The following is a 24,154-nucleotide window of genomic DNA, read 5'->3' as shown; positions in this document are numbered from 1 at the left end:
GCTCTAATCCGTAAAATCGGTTGAATGAATGAGTTGAAGTGAGCACTGCCATAAGGATGTGAAGTAGACGAAACAGCCTCCATATATTATAGAACTAGGATTCAACAGCATAGTTTTTACTTGTCATGAAGTTGTTAATTTTGCTCATTCTACTAAGGACCAGTTTATTAGAAAAGTGTGAGTTTACCACTAGTAAAGCTATAATTTGACAATGTTTTAGTGTTGTAGTCAGATTTTCTATACGGTGATCTACAGCAGGCTCGTCGCGACTGCCGTGACATAACTGATCGATTGTGCATTTTTGTTCATTACCATGAATCGCTTGTTTTCTGTTCAAATGAAAAAACTTTTTTCTCTCTATTTTTTCTTGCTGATGCTTGTTTTTTTGTGCAAGCTGTCGCATATTTGTCAGTTGTTGCACACAGTTTGCCAGCGTCGCTAAAGCTGAACAGTTCTTACGGCATTGTGACTCATGTCGGAAGTTACTTATTACGTCCATCCATACCTATAGCCTCTTCTCATTTCTCTTGCCTTTCTATTTTACAGTTGATCGATACACTTTCGTTCACATTTATATTTAGTAGTGATGCGTCTCATCTGCCAGATAATTTAAATGTTGATTTCGGATCTATCATTCCACTGCATCGCTAACCAGTTTTAGAAAATGAAGAAAAAAGTAATGGTGAATTTTATTTTGAGATCAACTGTTGAAAAATTACATTAAACGTATACAAGGAAAACCAGGGAGGAAATTCGTGATGATTCCATTGTTTCAAATTTCATTATCTGTAACACTTACTCTCTAGCTTGCAATTCTTTCTATATCTTTTCATGTTTGGCTAAGAATTAATGGTAGAAAGTAGGCGAGTAGTCTTTCATTGATGGTGCTGCTCTCACGTTAATCGTTGAGGTAGCGTCTGTTGTAAATTCCCATTGCTTGATGCTTTTCTCGCTTTTTAAAATACGGGGATCCTTTTTTCGTTCTTCGGTGGCTCAGCATCCCTTGGCCGTGTCTTGTTCAGACCGATTATTTGACTTCGCTGTTTCATTAAAACGAAATGAAGCCAGGTGCAGTTGCGTTGGCAATTGTGCTCGAAGGGGCGCAGTGGAGACAGCGGTTGGATTCGGAGTGGGACCATCGCGCACAGCAGCGCAGTGAGTCGTGCCAGCAAAGGTCATCTCCCGACCGCTACGCTCATACACACCGCTTACGCAACTTCACCGTGCTTCAATACGTTTTAACCCTACTATACTTTGTTATTCCATTTCTTATTCTGTTGACCCCGGAACTAGTAGATTTTGAAGTTTGAATGACGTAAGAACTGATCTATTCAATGTGTCTCGCTTCTTTCTGCTTCGATTGCGAACAATTTCACAAATACAGCCACGTTTAGTTATGTCGCGCGCGACATTAACACTCGTTACGGGAAACGCTGGCAAGCTGGCCGAAGTGAAAGCGATACTATCGTCATATGAGGTTGGTGACAGTGCGTGTCTGACCAATGTTTATACTTCAGATGATGTCCTATGGCAGTTATCCAATAGTGCAACTACACTTCCCGAAACGATGCACACCAGAGAATATATCGCTTTTTTCGGGATTCAAAGCAACTATTCCGCATATTGTTGCACCGTATGATACAGAGAGGTATACCGTGATCAGCGTCCCGCCTGAAAAGTTAGCAAAAGACCTGCAGTTAGTGAGGACGCTTCCGACAGCATCGCGAAGAACTGCAGAAGCTGAGGAAGAACAAGAAGTGAAATTGCCATCTGTAGAACCTCCTCGTCGATCGATTTCAAAGTCAGTCCAGACGGAGCCAACGAAATCGCCTGACTACATGAACATGCCTCGGAAGAAGGTTCGTTATGAAGTAGATCTCATCAGGCAGTCGATGAAGTCACACTTTCCCGCGAACCACCGGAAGATGCAGTGCGCAAAACAACGCAAAGTACAATACGCGAATGCTATTTCCGCTTGGGACCGTGCGAAACGTCATGAAGCCGAACAATTCCGTCATCACCACCCTCACAACGATGACACCATTTCATCGATTATTCAACGATCTCCGCTTAGCTTCTCACCACCGAAGTGGTCCAGTCGTGGAGCGGATATGATGGTTCCATGTGGAAAAGGCTCTAGAACCTTCGCTCGTTCGCGTGCGGACATTTCGCCGTTAGTTTTCGATGATCCAGCCTTTCTGGAATGTTCGTGGAATTCATCTCACGACATTTCACCTCTATACGCTAATGAAAAAGATAACGGCATGCCGTCATTTAATGATATAAGTTGTCATGATGTCACTGGAAGTAGTTCCAGTAGTGGGAATAGTTCGAGAGTGAATGAGCTCTTACGTGATTGGTTCTCGTAAACAACCTTATTTCTTCCACACAAGCAGTTTGAGATGGTCAGAGTCCGCATTCTATTCTAGTTTAAATACGAATGCTCATTCTGATTTCTTAGGCCATATTACTTGTTGTGGGCGGGTGTTGTCTCCTTTTTCGTGTGCTCTCTCCGAATCCGACTGTTTTCTTTGTTTCATAAGTTGCTAATTTTTGTCCTGTTCCCGCATTTTTTAGAACACTGGGATATCAAATATGACAATTTTATTGTCCCTAAAAGAAGCATGGAATCTTTTTAATGTCAGGCATTAAAAAAATGCTCGGTTATCTTCTTACGTTTTTAATCATGATCCTATTCTTTGGTATTGTTCCTCTTTTCTTGCATGGTAAAAATTAGGTGGTTGTGCTCTTCAATCGACCCCGAGAGCGTGGTAGAATTATGCTCTATCCGTCTTTGTATTGTCTATCCTTTTCACTGATTCCAGGTAAGACTGGAAATCTCAGCATTTTCCCTGGTGTTCCTGTCTTGATGTGATTCTCATTGTGTCATCAGATTTCCTGTAAATATTATCTGTGAATATCTGTTATTGTTTTCTCTCGAGATGATTTTTAAGAGATTACCTGTGAACGGGTTTTATTATTTGCATTCTTGTTGAATATGATTAATTTTGCTGAAGAAAAATATTTGCATTATTGTGTAACGGTCGATTACCAGTAGTACTTTATTTTCTGCAGTATTGGCGTAGCCTCTCTTGAAGTGCTAATAGAGTGTAATATACAAATAGTGGTATACAAATACAGTATCATAGGTGCCATGCTGATCCCATTAAGGTGCGAAGCGTGAATGTGGACCTGGATGAGTATCAAGGTGAACCTGAGTATGTGGCCGAACGCAAGGCAAAAGAAGCCGCAGAACGTGTGGAAGGCCCCGTACTGGTGAGATATGCTCGGATCCACATTGAAATTTTTCGACTTTTTGAAAATTAACCTCATTGTGACTATTGCTGAACGCATAGAATTCCAGGTCGAGGACACTAGCCTGTGTTTTAATGCGCTTGGTGGATTGCCTGGTGTTTATGTGAAATGGTTTTTGAAGAAGCTTGGACCTTCTGGATTGTATCAAATGTTAGGTGAATGTTATTCTATTCTTTATTAGTTTTTTCTCACTAGAATCCAACTATGATGAGTTTTTTTTTTATTTCGGATTTTTATTTAAGCGGGTTTTGACGACAAATCTGCTTATGCTCAATGTATTTTTGCATTCACTGAAGGGAAAGATAAGCCAGTACACATTTTCAAAGGTGAGCAATATTTGAACGTTTTCGGCTTGACCACTGCTTAGACACGACATCTTTAGGCAAATGCCCAGGACATATTGTCTATCCACGAGGACCGCCCGATTTTGGTTGGGACCCATGTTTCCAAGTAGGTTTTCAGCCATTTCATTGCATCATTTTCGTGATTCTTCACATACAAAAACTTCAAATACATTTTGGATTCAAATTTCAGCCCGAAGGATTCCTACAAACATTCGCCGAGATGGAGAAAACAACTAAAAATAAGATCAGCCATAGAGCAAAAGCTCTAGAATTGGTGAAAAGGTTCTTCGAGGAGACAAAACAATAGACGAACGTTTTAATTGTCACTAAGGTTCATTCACGTTGTTAAGTTTTAAGTTGCTGTTGAGTTTGACCCTCTTAATTGCGATAAATTCTTCGAAAAATGTTTTGTTTCGTCTAGCATAAAGTGGGATGTGCTCCGACAACTGTATAAGCTGATTTGATGCTTGCAAAATAAAAGAATTTGTATTTTTGGTTGTGAAAAGGTATTCCGTTAGCCATTCGGGATAGGGAAATAAAAGTTGTAAGTCCTCGAAAATTGGGTCTAGCAACCACGTTGTAATTGCTGCATGAGTGGCTTTTTTTCGTTTCATTGAAAACGTGAGAATTTTCCTGTTCAAACACTCGTCCTGAAGTCATTTTTTCCTAAAAAGGAACAGGAAAAGTGGGTCTTGACACCATAGCTCCAGTGAACTTATGAAAAATACTTAAACAGACAGGATAGCATCAGTGAAAGTTCTCGATTTAGTTCGAATCCTATGTATGCTGAAGACGTTCAGTTGGCTTTTTAGAATGTCTGGAGCGAAAACAGAGGTGATCCGGAAGAATCCGGTGAGTTTCTCACAGTTGATTTAACTAGAGCATATAGAGGTTTTGTAGTAAAATTTACCTTGATTCCAGCGTTCTCTTTTCCTGAGCGCACAATTGCATCAAATTTTTCTGAATAGGATCTATGTAAAATTAAAATTGAGAATTGAGTGGTGAAATTATTAGTGAGTTATTGCTGACGTCATGAGTTTGAAATGATGACGCGAAAATAGCCAACCAATAGGGTCGTTGTTTGGACACGCCCCCTTCTATTGCGTTATTGCTTAACAGAATATAATGGTGACTGATTCAGGTCATCTTTGTTATCGGATGTACTGGGACAGGTAAAAGTGATCTGGGCGTGGCTATTGCAAAGAAATACAAAGGAGAAGTAATAAGCGCTGACTCGATGCAGATTTATAAAGGTGGTTACCATTGCAGAACTGTTTCTCTATACAGTAACAGTAACAGTACGTGCAGGTCTTGACATAGCTACGAATAAGATCACTGAAGAAGAAGCAGATGGTATACCACATCATTTGATGAGTTTTGTTGATGCAGCTACCGCCAAATACAACATCCATCAGTTTCGTCAGCAAGGATTAGAAGCCATTGAGGTATGCTTCTCAGTCATTTTGCTTGCTACACGCATCTCTTTGATAGCTATCGTATCCTTTTCTTGAATTCCTTTTCTATAAATTAGAATATTTTCTGCATTCATTTGCCAATTTTCGCTTAATCTCGAGATTATCAATTTTTATCATGCCAAATTACTGTTTTGAAATACTCCCAGATATTTCATTGTACTGTACAGTCGGGACAAAACGAAGCGACTTGTGCTGCAAGGGCATGAGCGGTTAGGCAACCGAAGTAGTGCGGTGGGACCTAGCTCAGCATAGGTGAGCTTCGCTGGAACTTGTCAGGGTCCCACCGCGGACTATTTACCTACACAGTTCCCAACAAATCAGGTCGTTTTGACCCAACTGCATTTTTAAAGCCTACATAGTGTTGTATTGTACTCTGCAGATTGTAAATTTTCCAGGAAATTCGACAGCGCGGATGTACGCCAGTTATTGTTGGTGGAACAGCATACTATGTGGAAAGTCTACTGTTTGAAGAGAACATCATCGAAACTCCAGGTATTCTCTTTTGTCGAATTGATCTTGATCGCGTCACAAAATTATTTTAATTTTCAGAATCATCAAATAATGTTAAAGAGTTGGAAAACCTTGAAAGTTTGTCTAATAGTGAACTTCATCGGCGACTTGAAGAGGTACAATCTATTTTTGTTTCTGTAATTACCAGCTATTTGGCGCTACTTCAGATAGATCCACAATCTGCTCGATTAGTGCATCCGAATAATCGAACCCGAGTTTTGCGAGCTATTGAAGTATTCAAATTAACGGGTACGTTAAATTAGCTTTGCACGTCAGTTATTTTCACGTGTATCACTTATTTTTTTATCACATTTTACTCTATTACTGTATATAAATTATATTTTCACTACTTTTCCATTCATTCATTAAAGCTTACTTATTATCTAAGTGGTTGCTCATTCCCATTTAACTCAGCAACGTCCAAAAATGTGGATTAGCGCATTCCATCATCTACTATAATTTAACTATTCCATTACTTATTTTTGATAGTTATTTATTCTGAATTTTTCAAACTCTTCTGTGGATACTGAAATCTGTTTCTTCTCGACTGGAAGAACAAATTCGTCTATGTAGTTACTATATTCTGATGGACATTTATGTGTTCACCATGTTAGCATTGCTTTTTGTTTTATTAACTTTCTGCCTTTATACTCGGCATAGAATGAAGCTAGCATGATTGTGCAGCTGAGTTACCCATTTGCTGACTTCATTCCTTCCCAAATCCCTGCCCATCCTACTTTTTTTGCCTCTTTATATCACTTTTGGATTCAATTTGTGGTGTATTGAGGCACTAATTTCAAAATGACGACATAAAAGTGCACTGCTCTTTAAGCGGAAATTTGTTATTTATTTTGTTTAACCTTTGTTTTGGACTTTTCTCATTTTTAATGTTATACCTTCGTGACCATTTTTCTTACTTTTAGGCAAAAGAAAAAGTGAATTTTTGCGAGAACAGAAAGAGTCTAATGGGTCACGAGATTTAGGAGGGCGTCTTCGATTCCCAGAATCGCTGGTATGAATCCTCCGCGTATATTTTTAAAAAAATCTAAATCCTGATAACTCTCTGCTAGGTACTTTCACTGGATGCCTCAAAAGAAGTCCTTATTGAACGATTGAACGTACGTGTTGAGAAGATGAAGAAGTTGGGTCTAAGGAAGGAACTGGAAGAATATTATGATAAGGTTGTATGTTTTTTTTTTCACTGTAAAAAGTGATCTTAACGATTTACGTCACTGTTTAGAACCGAGAGAAGTTGATTAATAGAGATCACTTTGGCGTCTTGCAATGTATTGGATTGAAGGAATTCATTCCATATTTGGAACTTTCCTCGGAGGAACGATTATCTGGCAAAGGAGAACGTTTGTTTGAGAAAGGGTTTGTTGTCATGATGTACAACAGTAGGACTGCTTGCTTATGAAATGATTATTTAAAATAAATTCTTCAGATGCGAAGATGTTAAATTACACACTAGACAATACGCCCGTAGGCAACGTAATTGGGTGAATTCAAGATTTGTTCGACGTCAGGAGATACGAGAGGTAGGAGAGGCACCACCCCACGAATCTGGGGCGCTACGGGTTTTAGGTGGGTTATGCCTATACGGGGTCGTAGATTGTGAGGGGAGAGGGTGAGTCCGTTCATCCTTTCCTGCATCAGTGTAAACGGACGACCCCAGAATGCTGTTTCTTACGACGGCTTCTGTTGAATGTGCAACGTTTGCGCTTAGTCGAAAACCCATTCGGACGAATCGCAAACGGAGGAGGAGGAGGAGGAGCAGGGGGGGGGGGGGGGCAAACGCGCTACGACCCCGCATAGGCATAACCCACCTTAAACCCGTAGCGCTCCAGATTCGTGGGATGAAGCCTTTAACTGATTGTCGTATAAATATACCACCGTATGATATTGGAATGTAGGCCAAGTTCTATTTATCCGCAGCCTAAGGCTTGGTTTACTCCGCTTATGTTCCAGGAATAAGAAATTATGGAAATTTTTCCGCTCCCCAGAATTCTATTCATTCTTTTTTTTTGGATTGGGTGAAAAACATGTTAAGAATATGTTGGGTGGGATTATACTACAGTTACGATTGAAAACTTTCAAAACCGAAAATCTTGACTGACTTGTTAATTCTAGAGCGGATTACTATTTATTTATTTCTTTATATCATTCGTTTTATTTAGGTCCCATCTCTGAAGGTATTAGATACCTCTGATAAGAACACCTTTATTGCCGATGGGATGCGAATAGTAGACGAATGGATGAGCGGTCGTGATTTTAAGGAGAGTGTAAGTTATTTGTTGGATATTTTAAGTTGATCATTGGTTTTTCTTTGCTTTCAGAACGATAATGAAGGTGAAAATAGTGAAGACGCAAATATGACTCGACGTTGTGAAGTTTGTGGTATTATTGTGGCAGGAACTAGAAATTGGTGAGAATCTGTTCTTTACGTCACAGGAATTCCTTTAATGTTGATTCCACTTCTTTTTCTTGGGCAGTAATTTCATTGATTTCAATTCCATTTTAAATTTCTCATAATTTCACTTTATGAGAAATCAGCAACAAAAAAGTCATTTTAGAAGTGTTACTCGGACACGGAGGACTTTCTTTTTCCAATCGTGCATAAAGTTTCTTTAAGGAATAAACATCTCGCTGGAAAACGGCATAAAAATGCTGTACGAGCGTTGAAGCGTCATCAACAGATGTTAAATGGTACTGAGAACGTCAACAGGGAAAGTTCGATTAGTGATTCTGCGGACGAATCTGATGATAGCAGGAAAAATGTTGAAGTCGCTGATGGAAACGCATCGAAACGGCCTACTTCGGAGAAGGACGAGGTAACAAAGAAACTCAGAGTTGATTCTTGAGAAGACGAGCCTTTGTAAAACGTTTTTATTAGATCTCAATCCCTTTTCTATTTCTTCTCTATTTTTCTTCCTTCAGCACTTTCTTTTTTCTTATCATTTGCTGTTTGATCGTTTTGTAGAGTTCACTTCGTACTACGCTTATTTCCACTTGTTGAATTCTTCTAGAAGTACTTTTTGAGCAGTTTATTGTTATTTTGTTTAAATCCATATTGTTAGCGTTGCAGAGATTTCTTTTTTACTATCCAGTATAGGATACTTATTGATATACTTAGTATTTTCAAACATCTACATTACAGTTTTCTCAGATTTTTTCTTCTCTTTGCTTTGAATGTATATTTGATAGTGTTTTTTTTTCTGCTGTCGACAATTTTGGAATATACTATAATCAGTATTTCCGAAAGGTTAATATCATTGATGGACGGGTGTGGTGTAGCGGTTAGAGGTTCCGCTTCCTGCACGATCGATCGGAGGTTCAAATCCGCCCTAGTGCTTACCAAGCATTTCATCCCTCCGGGATCGATAAATTGGTACCAGGCTTGTCTGGGAGGATAAAAGCACTGACTTGACACATCGGCTAGCCACCGCAAGTCATTGTATAGGCCAGATACACGTTCGTAAACCTCAAACGATTCTGAATTGAAGTGAACGTGGGGGCGCATCCCAAGCGGATTGATTAATGTCAGGAACTTTATCCTTTACTTTTAACTTTAATATTATTGGTTGAACGTAGGTTTCGTTACACCTACTGTAAACCAGAAAACAATTTCTGTTCAAAAAATGATAAGGAATTGAACAACATATATATTCTCGTATGTTTCTACTTTTATATTGCTGTTACTTGTTGCTGTTGTTGTTGCAATTACTACTACTCTTATATTTTGATTCCACATTTCTGAAGAGGAACTCAATGTGGCCTGTATTTGTCGTCATGAACTTGTTAACAGTCAAACAACTGGATTCCTGGTGCTTTTGCTTTTTATTTTAGTACTATTATTGTACTTGCGTTTCTTCTTGAAAATATTCACACATTTAAATCGAAATCTAAAATTATCGTCAAGATTATCTTTTTCCAATACAGAGAAGAAAATAAACGGTGAAATTGATTTATACTTAGATCTCATAATAGATAGTCTTTACGAGTCAGTAGTTTTTTTTTTCCCTCGCGAGGGATAAGATGGTTGAAGGTGGTGGTGAAAATTGATGGTTAAAACAGCGGAGGACTTACTTTGATGGCGTAACTGACACTGAATATCGGGAAGAGTGGGCAAATTTTTCAAACTCTTTTTCGTTGTGTCTTTTTCGTTTTTATTTTGTTCTTCTGCTGTTATTCGTGTCCTCTCTTTTAAGAACCACTTGGATAAGATATTAAAAATATTTTCCACTAGGCAATGTAAAAAAGAAATCTTCAATAGAATGTCAGAATAGCGGATGTAGCGCGGTGGTACAGAGGTTTAGTTGGGACTAAATAATCGATGGTTCGAAACCACCATAAGGCCAACTAAGCCTCTATCATCCTTCTGAGGTCGATAAATTAGTAGCAGACTTGTTTGCGAGGATAAAAACACTGACTTGACGCATAGGCTCGCCCCCACAATTCATCGTAAGGGTGCGCACACATGAATTCTTCGTAAACGTTTGAAGTAATTCCAAAATCAAAGTCGAACGCATCTCGTCTCGAGGTTGGCGCATCCAACAACAAGTTTATTTGGCGCTAGCAATTTTAATTTCATATTATTTTTCAATTCAGGAAGTTTTAGACGGAACAAGGAAGAGAAATCCGTATCTAAAAACGACCGTTTCGAATGAAACGAGGAAATTGTGCAGGTATCGGTGTTTCGTCCAGACTAATCATGTCCTAGATCTTAGATTATGTCGATTTGTACTTTGAAATGCAGAAATCAAAGTTCCATTTCTTTTTTTTCGCATCGCCACAGGCCGCTCACGACACTTTATTCGCAATCCAGAGAAAATATTAATATTTCGTTCCAGATTCATTTTTATTGCACCGCATATGGGTCTTTTTCTTTTCTAGTGGAAATGGTTCGTATTCGAAAAAAGAATATAATTATTACTTTTGTATTCCTTATTTATTTTATTCTTCTACTTTATTCAACACGGGTACGTAGTAGTTTTTTTTCTACTTTGTCCATTTTTAATCAATTATTTTATCTAACTGTAAAGTTAATTGGGTATTTTAAATTGTTGTTGATTTTTAATTATATTACAAATGATAACGAACTCGTTGCGCCACCAGCATCGTACACTTTTCCCGCTACAACTTTTTCCACTGTAAACTTTTGGTCTATTAAGGAAAACTGGAAAATTTCTCAAGTTTTCCGCTTGATCATCTGCTTTCTGGAAATATGGGGAAATCAAAAGGAATTTGGAATTCCTCACTAGAACACCGATATATACACAAATTTTCTATAATAGCCTGATTAATTTTTCAAAAATTTCTGAGGCCTTTTTTACGTTCACTCTGTCTAAGATTTGCCTCGTTTCACCTCATTTTCAATCAGTATTGTTTCATATTTGTAGATATTTGTTAGACATTATTCATTTTAAATATTATTTATTTATGCACTTTTGTTTTTATATATTAATTTACCACCACCATTGACGCAGTAATAAATCTACATGGATTCACGATGTGTTTATTTTTATATATTAATTTACATTTATTCTTATGTATTATCCTATATATTATATATTTATTATAATATTATCTTATTGTGTATGTTATATGTTATATTATTACATTATCTTGTATTATTATACTATATCTAGATTTATTTTTACTTTACTTGCCGATTTTTCATGGTCACAACCACTTTCTTCTCTGATTTGTTGCGCGTTCTGTTCGAATAAAAAAAAATCCTGTGACCACCACTGACGCAGTAATAAATCTACATGGATTCACGATGTGTAGTTGTCTTTAAATTGTGTCACGAGTTTTTTTTTTCATTAAGAAACGGGGAATTTAGCAAACTCCAAATTTGGAACCACAGCAAGAGTTTTATATTCTATTTTTGAGTCTATCTGCTAGGGCTGGACAGATCCGGGGGGTGCACTAGATAAATTTATATGATTAAACTATATATATATATATATATATATATATATAAAATATACAAATATGAAAAAATACTGATAGAAAATGAGGTAGAGCCAAGCAAATCACGTATAAGGAGAACGTAAATAGCAACGTAACGTAACGTAACGTAGCAGAGTAATTTTCGAAGGAAAATTAGCCTATTCTAGGAAATGTGCTGGTATATTCGTGTTTTATTGGTAAATTCTAAACCTTTTTGATCCCCTCATACTTCAGAAAATTCAGATTAACAAAGCAGCGGAAAAGTTGAACAGTTTTATAGTTTTCTTTGTTGCAACAAAAATATATTATAAAAAAAGTTATAGAGGAACAGTTGATACGTTCTAACTAATTGGATTAGGTATTAAAGTTTCTTTTCAATAGGATGCGATGGTTAGAACACCGGAGACTTACTTTAACAGAGTAAGTGACAGTGGATATCGGTAGGATTGTGCCAAATCTTTTGTCTTTTTCTTTTTTTTTTGGGTTTAGTCCTGGATTTTTTTTTTGGTTTTTTTGTTCTGGTTCTTTTGGTTTTTTCCATTTCTATTCTTTCTTTTACGAACTAAATAAATCAAATGTTTACGTAATTTTTCATTAGGTAATATAACAGAGAATTGTCCAATAGAATGTTAGAGTGTTCTAAAGATTGTTGATAACCTTCTCTTATTCACTGGAGAAAAAAAAAGCTCGCTTTTTTCAGGCGACATTAAATCGCGAATTGGAAAATATTCCATATCAAAAAAGCGTGAATAGGTAAGTGGGTTCTAGATATTTTTCCATAAAATTTCAGCGAACCATTAAGAATTTATCCACTAAAATGCCAAGTATCTGGTCGCTTTAGTAGTTTTCCCCTACTGTATCGTAAGGTCTGGTTAAAACCACCTGAGTTATTGGTGCAGTTACGTAGGGTTCTACGCTCGTAGTAGTGCGGTTGAAGTAACGGCAGCGATCGAAATGGGACCTTCAGTCATCTCTGTGGTCCGATTGCAGTAAGCGAGGGTCCTGCTTCGATCGTAATAGCTAGCTCCAATCGTTTACGAATAATAGCAGGTTTCAGACCGTTTTGAGCCAACTAATACGATGAATGTAGTGCCCCGGATGCTAGTCACCGGGCTCCAGTTCTGGAGAATCATTGAAGTGTGGGTCTCGTGAGGAATTGGCACAGGATCCTAACATCCCAGGGATACGAGAAGGTGTGTGCACTGGGCTAGAGTGTACCTCGTAGCCACTAGGCTTGGGTATGGCATCGATGCTTCACTCCCTGCCGCGCCGGTCACTAACTTGGGAGGGCCTAAGGCTACCGCCTTACGACTCTGTGGTTTCCCCCTATTTCAACCTCATGCCAGCTCGTACGTTGTGCTCCGACACTTGTGTGGTACCACAGGCCGCCACCCTCCGGACGCTCGCGGTCGGGGTCTTCGAGCCCTTTACAACTCACATGCATGTTTACCACATACGCATGGATTGCCTAGCCACTCTCCTGTGGCTCCTGAGCACTCGACTGTACACAGTACACCATGAGCTATTACTCAGCCTCATTCCACCCTTCATATATACATTACAATACATTGTGAAAGGGGCGAGGCCTAGCCAGCCACTAACTACGGGCCCAGCAAGCACAAATCCCCGGACGTGTGAGCAAAGTCTGGACGGGGGAGCATGTGCTCTACTCCGCCAGTCACCCTCAGGGACGCCGTTTCTCTTCATCCCGCCGCAGCTCCTCCTCCTCCTTCTTTGCTGATGATATTGCTCGAAAGGTGCGCTGTTCGATCGCATCCGCTTCTCGAGTCCGTTCCGGTTACCGCTTGTCATTTGATTTGTTGATGGAATGAATTTCGAAACTCGGAGCGGCTCCTTTTATAGAGGCAGCGAATGCAAACCATCAAACTATCATTTATTGATTTTTTGAAGCATCCAGAAAGCGCGAAGAAGCGCATGGAATGAACGCAAATATAACTAAACCAGAACTAAATTATTCAAACTTCATCACGTAAAACATTGCTAGATAGGGAACAAGATGGTAAATTTACTTTTTTTTTGTTATATAGTTTTTATTAATGTATACAAAATACAAATTCTTAACCTTAGTAAATTACACTTGCTGCTTATATTTTTTGTTTTTAGAAATGGATCATATCTATTATCTACACCACATTCGTCATCATTAAGGATTGCTATTATTACCATTGTCGAGAATAGAACTTCATTCACGGAATACATCGAGGCCATGAGTTCGTAAAATTAAAAAAAAGAAACTCTTTCAAAATGATGTTATTGCTACTGGTTCTCTTCCAATTAGATTGATATAACATATTTTTTTACTTATTTGTTTATTCTTTATATGGCAACCCATGTGTTCACAAATGGAGTATACAGCGAACAAATAGCACAAATAATACCAGCAAAAGAATGTTTATGAGTACATATGTACATACGTTACTGAACACAATGTGGAGAGACGTCTAATTACTTGTTTGCTTATTGTTTATGTAATATTGGAAAGTTTGTTTGGTTAAAGTAATAAATAACGTAGCTTAGTCAAAGGTAACGTATCACGAAATTGACGTAATGTGGAAACCTGACGGAAAACACGGTGTACAGAGTGTAGATTACGGACAAGTGCGTGACAGTGACGCATTCTAATGTATAATCGTGCCAAAGCGACGTGAAGCACGGTGCAGTTGCGTAAGCGGTTGCGCTCGAAGCGGCGTGGTGGAGATAGCGGTTGGAATAGAGGTGGGACCATCATGAACTGCAACGATGAACGGTGGTAGCAGCGGTCCTTATACTCGGTCCGTTACGCTGCGCTTCACCACAGCGCTTCCAGCGCAGCCGTTTTGACTCTACTATACCTGGAAGGGAACGCCGTTTTCTTTTTCGATTCGACGATTTGGGAAAAATGATCGTGATTACGCTCACAGTCGTGATTTCCACCTTCCGCCATATCTTTTCGAGTAGAGATCCCAGCATTGTTAGTTCGTATGCTGACTTTAAATTTATTTGCAGGTTCTGTTAGCTGTTATGCACGAATTCATAAGTACGAATACCGTATAATAACTGCGGACGTGCAAATTCGAAGATGTGCACAGAAAGAGGTATCCACAATTTTTGAGTATCCATTTTCAAACATCACTTGGTTATTCTGAGAACCGATAGTATGATGTGACGATCGCGTTACATCCGCGCGCAGAACTTGGTCCTGCGACGACAACGATAATTCTGGCGAAAGTGATTGGTTTCGCCGTTTTGTACGGAATAAAAGCTTATTCAAATTATTTTTTTTCCGATTTAGCGACTTTCATTTTCCAAAGAAGTTGTAAATTGAATAAACTAGGACTGACTAGCAATAACTCATCGCAATGGACTGCAAATATTGGGAATTTTTGTTTCTGAGGAAGAAAAATGTACTCTAAAGATAGTGGTACGAAAAGGAAGGCGACAAATCCTTATTCCGGATCCGGAAGGCGATTATTCTTGGGCGACATAGTCCAAGAATAATCCTGCTAAACCCATCATTTCGGACATTTGTCCTTATTCTAGCATTCGAACTCACTTTTATTTCAGATGTTCTTCAGACGACATTGTATACTCGCTTCAATATTAAATCAGTATGACTATATTTTATTTCTAGACGCTGATATAGGGGTTGTTAACCCAAATAAGTAGGTACATTCTTTATCCACTGAAATTTATTGCTTAAATTTATCACCCCAGAAATGTGACGTGATATGGATTTTCGAGGGCTTAGGGTCGATCGATCTAGGGCTAAAGCTATACGGAGGTGTATATTCTTTAGCTCTAGATTGCAAAAACGGATGAGATTTCGCTCATGTCTCCCTGCATCACGGTGAACACACGGCTTCGGAATGCGGTTCCTTACGACGCCCTCTATTGCAACACGCCACTCTTGCGCCCAGCCCCCGCCTGCGATTCGTCGAAAATCCATCTGAACGCCCCATTCGACGAATCGCAGGGGGCTGAGCGCAAGGGTCGTAGCAATAGATGACGTCAGGAACCGTATTCCGAAGCCGTCTGTTTACAGTGATGCAGAGAGAGATGAGGGAGATCCCACCCGTTTTTGCAATTTACGCCCAAGTATAGTTTTTGCCCCTCGGAAATCCATATCATGTCAGATTCGTGGAGTGATGATTTTAATTTAAAAAAAAATGGGATCGATCCTCATCATATATTTATGATCAGGGTCGTTTGACACATATTAGCAATTTAGGAAGGTAATACCATTTGACGTTCCAATTAATATAGATCAAAACCACACTTTTTGGATTTTTATTTAAAAAAAAAGTTTAAATGCATAAAAATGGAGGAATAAAAATGAAATGGAACATATAATATAATATAATATAATGCTAGCATGCAAAATCTCTAGGAAGGTGACAGCTGGACCCCGTCGGAACCGCGCGCTGTGATGAGAACACGGCGGTTAGCGAAACAAAAGTAGTGATAGGAAGTCTGTAGTCCAAAAATTATCCACACAATTATGAAAAGGAAGTAGTTATCTGTATTTTACACCGTCTTCGTATTGTTACGAAAATTCTCATTGTTTCTTTCTTGTCATTATTTAGATTAGTAATTATTACTGCTACGAGTACAATTGAAGTTACTGAACCGCCTTTATTGTTGTCCTTTTCCTTCTATAATAATCTATTTATACATGGTGCAACAACTTATTAAAAGGAGAAAAAGGATAAAGTCACTGAGGTATCAATCCACTTGGGACGTGCCAACGCGTTTTACTGGAATTCGTAATCGTTGAGCTTCTTGGAACGCGTGTTGGCCTATAAAATGACTTGTGGGAGTCAGCTGATGTGTCAAGTCAGTGTTTTTATCCTCCCAGACAATCCTGGTACCAATTTATCTACCCCGAAGGGATGAAAGGCTTGGTTTGCACTAAGGCGGTTTCGAACCCTCGACCGTGTGGCTACAACGGACCTCAACAACTAACCGCAACAACTTGTCATATTTCACTATATCATTATAGTTTCTTATATTATTTTCTTACTGTAGTTCACCATCTCATTTAGAACTATTGAGAGTTATATCGAAGAAAATGTGGAGATCATATTCTATGATCGTTTCTACACCTATGAAGTGATGGCAGGGACATATCTCGTGAAAAATAGTGATTGGTCTCGAAATTTTCTCGACGGTAAGTGGTGATTCCGGTGGAAATTGCTTCATTTTAGAAGAATAAAAAAAGAGGGACAGAACAGTTTTGGAGAAATCTTTTTGAAAAAAAAAACATTTAAAGAAGTTTGAGGACTAAGATTTCCTTCAAATCTCCTTTTTTCTGTATGTTGGTGAGCTAAAATGAAGCTAAAAATAATAAGCGCTTCTCAGAAATCTCTTTGTTTTCGTTTACTGTCGAATTTTGAACTGACAAATTTTTATTGAAAGGAAATCTTTCTTTTGATATTTATAACAAAAAAAAATCCTATTATCTAGGATGGGCCAACTATGAATATCGACTTCCGCGTAGCTTTCATGGATCTGATAACGGGGTCCTCAATGTAAGTGCTGTTCACGGATTTTTGTCCCTATTATGATAATGTTTTCAGCTAGTGCTGGACTTTTGTTAACACTAGCATCTAAGAGCTAAATTAGATCTACCTCGTGGAATGGATAGCACCATCTCGTCATATTGAACTAAATTTATGTCAACAAATATGGAATAATTCTCGAAATTGGAATGGAGTGTTCACTTTTACGGCATGTGTTCGCGATATTCTTGGAGATCAAACAAATTACGGGAAGATTAAGATTTTGAAAAAGGTCTGAATCATGGTCACTGTTATATTCTACATGGTAAAGTGTGGATTTTAAGGGAACCGGATGGGCACGTGATTCGTTTCTGACGAATGGAAGATGGAATCCATCACGAGATTTCATGTTACATGATATGAAGGCAAAATATCGACGTTATCGCAAACCGCTTTCGTTAGCTTCACCGTAGGTGTTTTTTTCTTGTTTGTAAGAAATTATACCACAATTTTATAACTTACTTCGAACTTAATCTCATGGTCCTGTTTTTCATAGATGTTTTATCCTTTCATACTTGGTTATTTGATTTTACACTTTTTTCATTCAACTTCTCTCTGGATATTCTTCAGGATGAAGAATGAATGTAGTAACAAACGCAGCGTAACATTTTCATTCACGCCCAAAGAAAGAAAGCGAAATATCACGAAATTGACGTAGTACGGAAACCCCAGGGACCCCTGGTTCCGCAGACCATTTTCGAACTGTAGGTTACGGAACCCAGCCTGACGACGCTCAACTTTCCTAATAGTTAAAAAAAACGACGCGGAAACCACTTTAGTTCCTACACGGTACGTTAGAACGCGCACCCTTGTGCACGCCTCGGTCCCCTCAGCAGTCTATTCATTGATTTTACTTGAATGGGTCGCTGAGGACCCCTCATCGACTTCTGAACGCTCGCTCATGGACGCGGCGTGTGCACCGGGAGGTGCGTTCCAACTTACTTTGTTGCAAAAACGCCATTTTCTACGTGGATTAGGGGAAGTTGGAGGGAGCCACGTTGGGTCCGTAGTCCACAACCTGAACTATACGGAGTAGCTGAGGTTACTGTACTACTACAATTTCGTGAGACGTTGCCTTCAACGGAACGGATGTGCCTGAATTTCCTTCCACAAACGGCATAAAACGTGTTGTAACATGGCGACGCAACGTATTCTGAAGGTGAAGGCGTGCACTGAGCTCTCTCTACAGTATGTCGGAAACTTTCTGAACTTCTTGTCTTTTTGTTTTTTTGTGGTTTTCATTATTTTCTCCGTGCAGCAACCCTATAATAGGACTACATAGCCGTAAAAAAGCGCTTTTCCACGAATTTTATTGTTTGCTTTTAATTTGCTGCTAGGTCGCTTCCAGAATCTTGTAAGGATTCGATTTCTGGCCCCTTTTTTATTGTAATTTCGTACGATTAACGTTTATTGTAGCCGCAGTCGTAGCAAAACCCCAAAATTCACTCTTGAAGTTCAAAGGATAAGGTGTCTGATGTTAATCAATCTGCTCGGGATGCTCCACCACGTTCACTTCAAACCAGAATTGTTTGATGTTTAAAAATGATAGTCTACCCTATAGAATGACGTGGAGGAGGGTAGCCGATGAATCGGTGTGGTTATCCTCCTGGGCAAGTCTGGTACTAACTAACTTGTCGATCCTGGAGGGATGAATGGTTTAGTTGGGACTAGAACGGTTTCGTGCCATCGATCGGTCATGTAGTCACAGTGGAGCCCCTTCCCCACTGCACTACGCCTGCTCACACCCTTTACGCATCAAAACGACGTGAAGCCCGAACAGTTGCGCAACCAACTGTGCTCGAAGCGCTGCGGTGGAGACAGCGGTTGGAATAGCGTAGCGGGCAGAGGCGGGACCATCGCGAACTGCAGAGATGAGTGTCGGTAGCCGGGATCCTTACACGATCCCAACCGCTGTAAGGCTTTGCGGGGATTCAATTTCTGTTCATTTTTTTCTTTTTTGTGTAACTGCGCACGATTTTCATCTTTCTTAGTCGTAAACCGAGACTAACTGTGCATAGTTGCGCAAAAAGTTGGACAGAGATCCAATTCCTACTAACCTTTTCTTCTCCTTTTTCCTTTTTTTCGTCCGTTTTACGATTACGAAAGATGAAAATCGTTCGCAATTGTACGAAAAAAGGACAGAAATTGAATTCCCTTAAATCAAAGTCTTAGAGGCCCCGTAGGGATGAGAAGGAAAACAAATGATTGAACAAACGGAAAATAACTTCTATGGTACGAAGAAATGATGACAGACTACAAAAACCAAAAGAAAAAGAAGTCCTATGACATGGCTATGATCTTATCTTTGGATCAGATACTGATCAGAAAGAGATTCCTGGTTAGGCCTTCCATGATTCAAGACATTTGCGAAAATGGGAAAAGGAAAAGATTGAACTTCTTTAGATTCCTTCATTTTTTTTCAGATTAAGGACTCTGGAAATGCACTTGTGGTATAATCCATTTGTTGGAGAATTCGATTTGAATCTATGCAAACCTGGGTAATCATCAAAAATTTGAAATTTCGGTTGTTCATAGAACAAAAACGCATAAAATTTCGTTTTCAGGAATTCCTCATGGAATTATGTCAGTTATTTGATTGCACCAGTATCGGCTCTAGAAGAACGATATCGTAAAAAATATCTTGAAGTTCATTTTGAAAAATTGAGGACATTAGGAGGAATCAGAGAGTTCTTTGGAAATTCTGAATTCGAACGTACCCTATCTGAACCTTGGAATAACGGAGTACGGTTATGATCGCTTCCCGGAGATAAGCTTCACGAAGCAGATCCAGAAAGGCCAGAAGCGTAAACTTCGTGAATTTTACTTTTTTGATATACATTCGTAAATTTCGTCATTATTGAAATAAAAAATTTTCAAATTTTTATTTTGTGGTACTCTCCTCATCGATTTTTCTGCATTTGTTGATCATTTATTGATTTTTAATGTGCATGTGCTCTCATATGTTCTATAATATATACATCATATATTTCATCTTCTATTATTTCTTCTCAGAGATCTACGGATCGTTATTTGTTAAAGTTAAAGTGTCTGGCGTTAATCAATCCGCTTGGGATGCCCCCACCTCCACGTTCACTTCAATTCAGAATCGTTTGAGGTTTACGTGAACGTGGCCCATACAATGACTTGCGGTGGCTAGCCGATGTGTCAAGTCAGTGTTTTTATCCTCCCAGACAAATCCGGTACCAATTTATCGACCCCGGAGGGACGAAAGGCTTGGTGAGCACTAGAGCGGATTTGAACCTCCGATCGATCGTGCAGGAAGCGGAACCTCTAACCGCTACACCACACCCGCCCCTCGCCATTTGTTATGGAAAAAAATGGTTATTTCGTTCAAATGTTCTGGATCAGTAAGTGAATAAAGAATTTTTCGCACGGTTTCGTTTCATAAAATGAAGCGATTTAATTAAACAGGCTGAAGCAATTAACTAGGAAGAGGGCATTGTCATCCAAGAACTAGAATTGAAGTATGTTTGATGGTGAGCCAAGAAAACAATTGGAACAATTCATTTCGGGCAAACACGAGACGTTTCTTTGATCTACCATAAACCTAAACCGCAAACTCATGGTTAGGTGGATTCTTGCCGTCTCTTTACCCCTCACAAGTGCAAGGAAAGATGCCTGAATAGTCGTGAACTAAACGTAGCAGCAAACTAATGCGTATGAAATCAAGTTACAGGCACCAATAATGTAGAGTCTGGTTAAACGGCATGAAACTCTCAGTGCTGTTGCGCAAGAAGTGGCTGCGCTCGAAGCGCCATGGTGTAGCGAGCGGTTGGGACCGAGGTGGGACCGTCGCGAACTGCAGGAACGAGCGATTCTAAACGAGGATCATAGATCTAAATAATCGTAGTGCTCTTCTGCTCTTCATGTCATTTTTACCCGACAATATAACTTGTGCTGTTATATGTTGGAAGTTCCTCGTGTGTTTCAAAAAAATGGTCTCATTAAACACTAGTACATAACATACATACTCAACCCCAGAGCTAGCAACCTGCTAGGTTCAACGGTTTGCAACAAACGAATAACAAACACAAACAGCATCCGTTTTGTCCAAAAGCACAAGTTCTTAGGTGGAGATATGGACGTTTTTTGGTTTTTTAGTGGGTTTAAGCTTAAGCAGAAAAATTCAGAAAAAAAAAGCAGAAAAAGTCTACCAAAAAAGTAATTGTTGACTAGAAGTAGGTGTTGCTGACCGTTTTGCTTGGTTCAGGTTGGAAAAAAAAATTCTATAAACATAAATGCATATCTTCTTCTGATAAATCTTCTATTTAAACTTAGAATAACTAAAAATAATAAATTCTTAGCTTTTCTTCTTCGCTAAACTGATGCAGTCGGAGAAAATGGAAATTTTTGATGCATAAGACGAATAAATGCGAGATTAGAATGCAAGAAACTCTCAGCTGTGTGCATTTTTTGGTGCGCAGCGCCTGTATATATAAAAGACAAGGAATATTCTTATCATAAAATCATTTTTCTTTTTCTTACCGTAGTTTTTGTCATTGGAACTTCTCCTATGACTTTATTCAGTTTAGATGGTTCAGATTTGTAACCTATACTTATAACCATGAAGCACGTACGCAATTGCGTACACGGCTACTCTCGAGGCGCTTCGGTGGAGCGTAGCGACTGAAGGAGCGTGGTAAAACCGTTGCTGACACTATCCATTGCTACAGTTTGCGATGGTTCCACCGCGCTTCCAACTGCTGCCCGCACCGCGCTGTTTCGAGCGCGTACGCAAATGCACTCGTGATTCTTGTCGTTTTGACCCGACTACAGTAGGCGTTGACCTTATTGAACAGGTTATGAACTGCTGAATACTCGCATTGATTGGGGCTAGATCCGGTAGCGGTGTTGATGTAAACAAAAATTGATGTAGCGACATCCCTGATGAGAGAAATTCCGTCTTCTAGAGTTTAGCAAAAAAAAAAAAGCTAAGCATTCCAAAATCCGCTACCTTACGCTTATTTTCGGGTGATTATTATTTTGAAACCTAAATTTAACGACGATGAAATAGTAGTAAATAAGGGGAATAAACTATCCCTTTTCTCAACACAAAAACTGTATTTTATCCAGTTTCAAACCGAAACATCCCATAATCTCAGTACGTTATAGTAAGCTCAAATCTATATCTTATCCTGAAGAATTCATGCACTTGTTAGCTGAAATATTATACTTCCTGGAAGTGGAAGTGAAAATTGAATCACTAATTTTAGGTTTCCCTTGAAGTTTCGATATGTCCGTGTAACGAAAGATTCGTTTAGAAAAAATGAAGGCCAAGGAAATCGATAATAAACTATTAGTTCGTTAATTATCTTGACCACCCTGTGCTCCCGTTGTTCATCGATTTCCTCGAGCGGGCACCAGTAATAATTCCATTTGTCCCGATCGCGCACAAGTGTTGTCCAGTGGCATCTCTTCTCACGAGGGACACGAAGAGCGTCGTACTTTTCTTTGAAGGACTTCGTGAAGAAATATGACCATCGGGTCGTCGATCTTCCTGCGGTGCGTTTGATGTCGCGTGGTATCCAGTCGCTTACGGCTCTGGTCCAACGATTGTCGTTGAAGCGCATCACGTGTCCGGCCCACCTTATTTTACTTTCCTTGGCATATTCGGCAGCGTTTGTGATCCCCGATCGCTGAGGTGGGACAGAACTTCGAATCAAGTCCCTCATGTATGTGAAGCGGTTCCTTAGTTGTTGCGCATATTTCGGCAACATGAGCAACCAAAAACACCATAAACTGAAAAAAGAAAGAAAGGCACCAGCATACCGTAGAGTGCAATTTGCTAATGCGCACTTGACGAAAAAAAAAAGATTTTTCGCAGCTTTCAAAAAGATTCAGTTAATTCGCAAACGAGGAAAATACAGCGAAACCCCATTTTTACTACCTGATTATTGATATCTAGAAGTGAAGTGTTACTATCTCTTGAAATCTGCTGAACTTACAGTTACAGAATTTCCCTCCTCGATTCTCTTCGAGTATAATTGATTACCAGATATATTGAAAATGAACAGGTAAGCAAATAAACAGTAAACAACTTCCGACAAGGTGCAAAGTAAGTGAGGAATAAGTTATCTTTATAAGAAATGAACAGTGAAAGAGAAATCATGGAAAAAAAGGTTACCATATATCTCAATGCGTTGATTTCAAAAATCTTCTGGATAAATGTCTTGATCCTATTTTTATGAAATTGTTGACAATTAGCGTAAAGAATATGAATGAAATGTTCTGTAGAACATCCTAGAAAAAGTATAAAAGGTATTCATCCATCTATTGCTGTATTCAACCGTTATACACCTGCATATTCTTATTGTTTTAATGAAAATTTATTCAATTTTCAGATACACATGTGGTATTTCCATTCGATACTATTTTTTGCGACATTTCCTTACATATACGCTACCAACGGTATTTATTTATATTTTACACATAACATTTATAGAGAATTATCAGACACTTCTCTCTTCTTTTTGTTCAAAATCTGATGTGAAAAAAAAAGATTTTCCCGTTTAAAAAATTTTCTTGATCTAAAATCATAAAATAAGATCATGTGATATCCTTAATTTTCTGATTAAATTTACTTATTTATTTATCTATGTATTTAAAGATATTGGTAATGAAATAATTGCTGATTAATCATATATTAATTCTCTTTTGAAGAAAACCTAAATTTGTTGTGATTTAGACTGTTGGAAGTATCCGAGCATCACTACCGCCGACGAATACCATGAATTCGTCGCCGCTTGCGCTGGTTCAGAAAAACTCGGTTTCGAGAACGATCTTCCATGGATTTTCAACGCATCACTTATAAGTGAAGGGGAATTCAATCAGTTATTCGCGAATGTACGCGAATTACGTATGAGCATCTACATCCAGAATACTAATTATGTAAATCCGAAGCTGGAAAATCTGAAGAAGGTTCATGTTAGACGTGCGTTTTTTTTCTCCTCAATTATTTTATTATTCTATTATTTTG

The 24,154-nt window shown here is 38.8% G+C and overlaps 2 protein-coding genes across 4 annotated transcripts in view; both read left to right on the top strand.

Annotated features, from left to right (window-relative positions):
- Positions 1-1,396: 1,396 nt before the first annotated feature.
- On the top strand, positions 1,397-3,966 carry RB195_008790 (uncharacterized protein; the record flags this gene model as incomplete). Its single annotated transcript, XM_064195463.1, has 6 exons — positions 1,397-1,477; positions 3,172-3,276; positions 3,365-3,470; positions 3,558-3,641; positions 3,698-3,765; positions 3,850-3,966. 6 exons carry the CDS (start codon positions 1,397-1,399, stop codon positions 3,964-3,966), a joined length of 561 nt encoding a protein of 186 aa, XP_064046608.1.
- Positions 3,967-4,472: 506 nt separating this feature from the next.
- The window catches only part of RB195_008788 (uncharacterized protein), a gene marked incomplete at both ends in the record, with an annotated part of 29,467 nt that continues 9,785 nt past the window's right edge, over positions 4,473-24,154 (top strand). The window contains 22 exons of one of the 3 annotated variants that reach the window (XM_064195461.1): positions 4,473-4,511; positions 4,801-4,912; positions 4,968-5,104; positions 5,530-5,626; positions 5,684-5,760; positions 5,812-5,893; positions 6,568-6,656; positions 6,715-6,825; positions 6,885-7,018; positions 7,089-7,182; positions 7,822-7,926; positions 7,981-8,069; positions 8,277-8,350; positions 8,415-8,475; positions 16,642-16,766; positions 17,063-17,127; positions 17,222-17,389; positions 17,442-17,566; positions 19,581-19,655; positions 19,722-19,899; positions 23,520-23,586; positions 23,864-24,109. In XM_064195461.1, the coding sequence (XP_064046604.1) occupies positions 4,473-4,511; positions 4,801-4,912; positions 4,968-5,104; positions 5,530-5,626; positions 5,684-5,760; positions 5,812-5,893; positions 6,568-6,656; positions 6,715-6,825; positions 6,885-7,018; positions 7,089-7,182; positions 7,822-7,926; positions 7,981-8,069; positions 8,277-8,350; positions 8,415-8,475; positions 16,642-16,766; positions 17,063-17,127; positions 17,222-17,389; positions 17,442-17,566; positions 19,581-19,655; positions 19,722-19,899; positions 23,520-23,586; positions 23,864-24,109 (2,350 nt within the window). Of the gene's footprint in view, positions 4,512-4,800; positions 4,913-4,967; positions 5,105-5,529; positions 5,627-5,683; positions 5,761-5,811; positions 5,894-6,567; positions 6,657-6,714; positions 6,826-6,884; positions 7,019-7,088; positions 7,183-7,821; positions 7,927-7,980; positions 8,070-8,276; positions 8,476-12,299; positions 12,353-16,641; positions 16,767-17,062; positions 17,128-17,221; positions 17,390-17,441; positions 17,567-19,580; positions 19,656-19,721; positions 19,912-23,519; positions 23,587-23,863; positions 24,110-24,154 lie in introns of those variants that run through there. The other 2 variants (XM_064195460.1, XM_064195459.1) reach the window with 2 other exon arrangements.

The sequence above is a fragment of the Necator americanus genome, chromosome III (genome assembly GCF_031761385.1).
Source record: "Necator americanus strain Aroian chromosome III, whole genome shotgun sequence".
NCBI lineage: Eukaryota > Metazoa > Nematoda > Chromadorea > Rhabditida > Ancylostomatidae > Necator > Necator americanus.
Note: the sequence above shows the minus strand (reverse complement) of the source record. Positions and strands in the feature narration are given on the sequence as shown.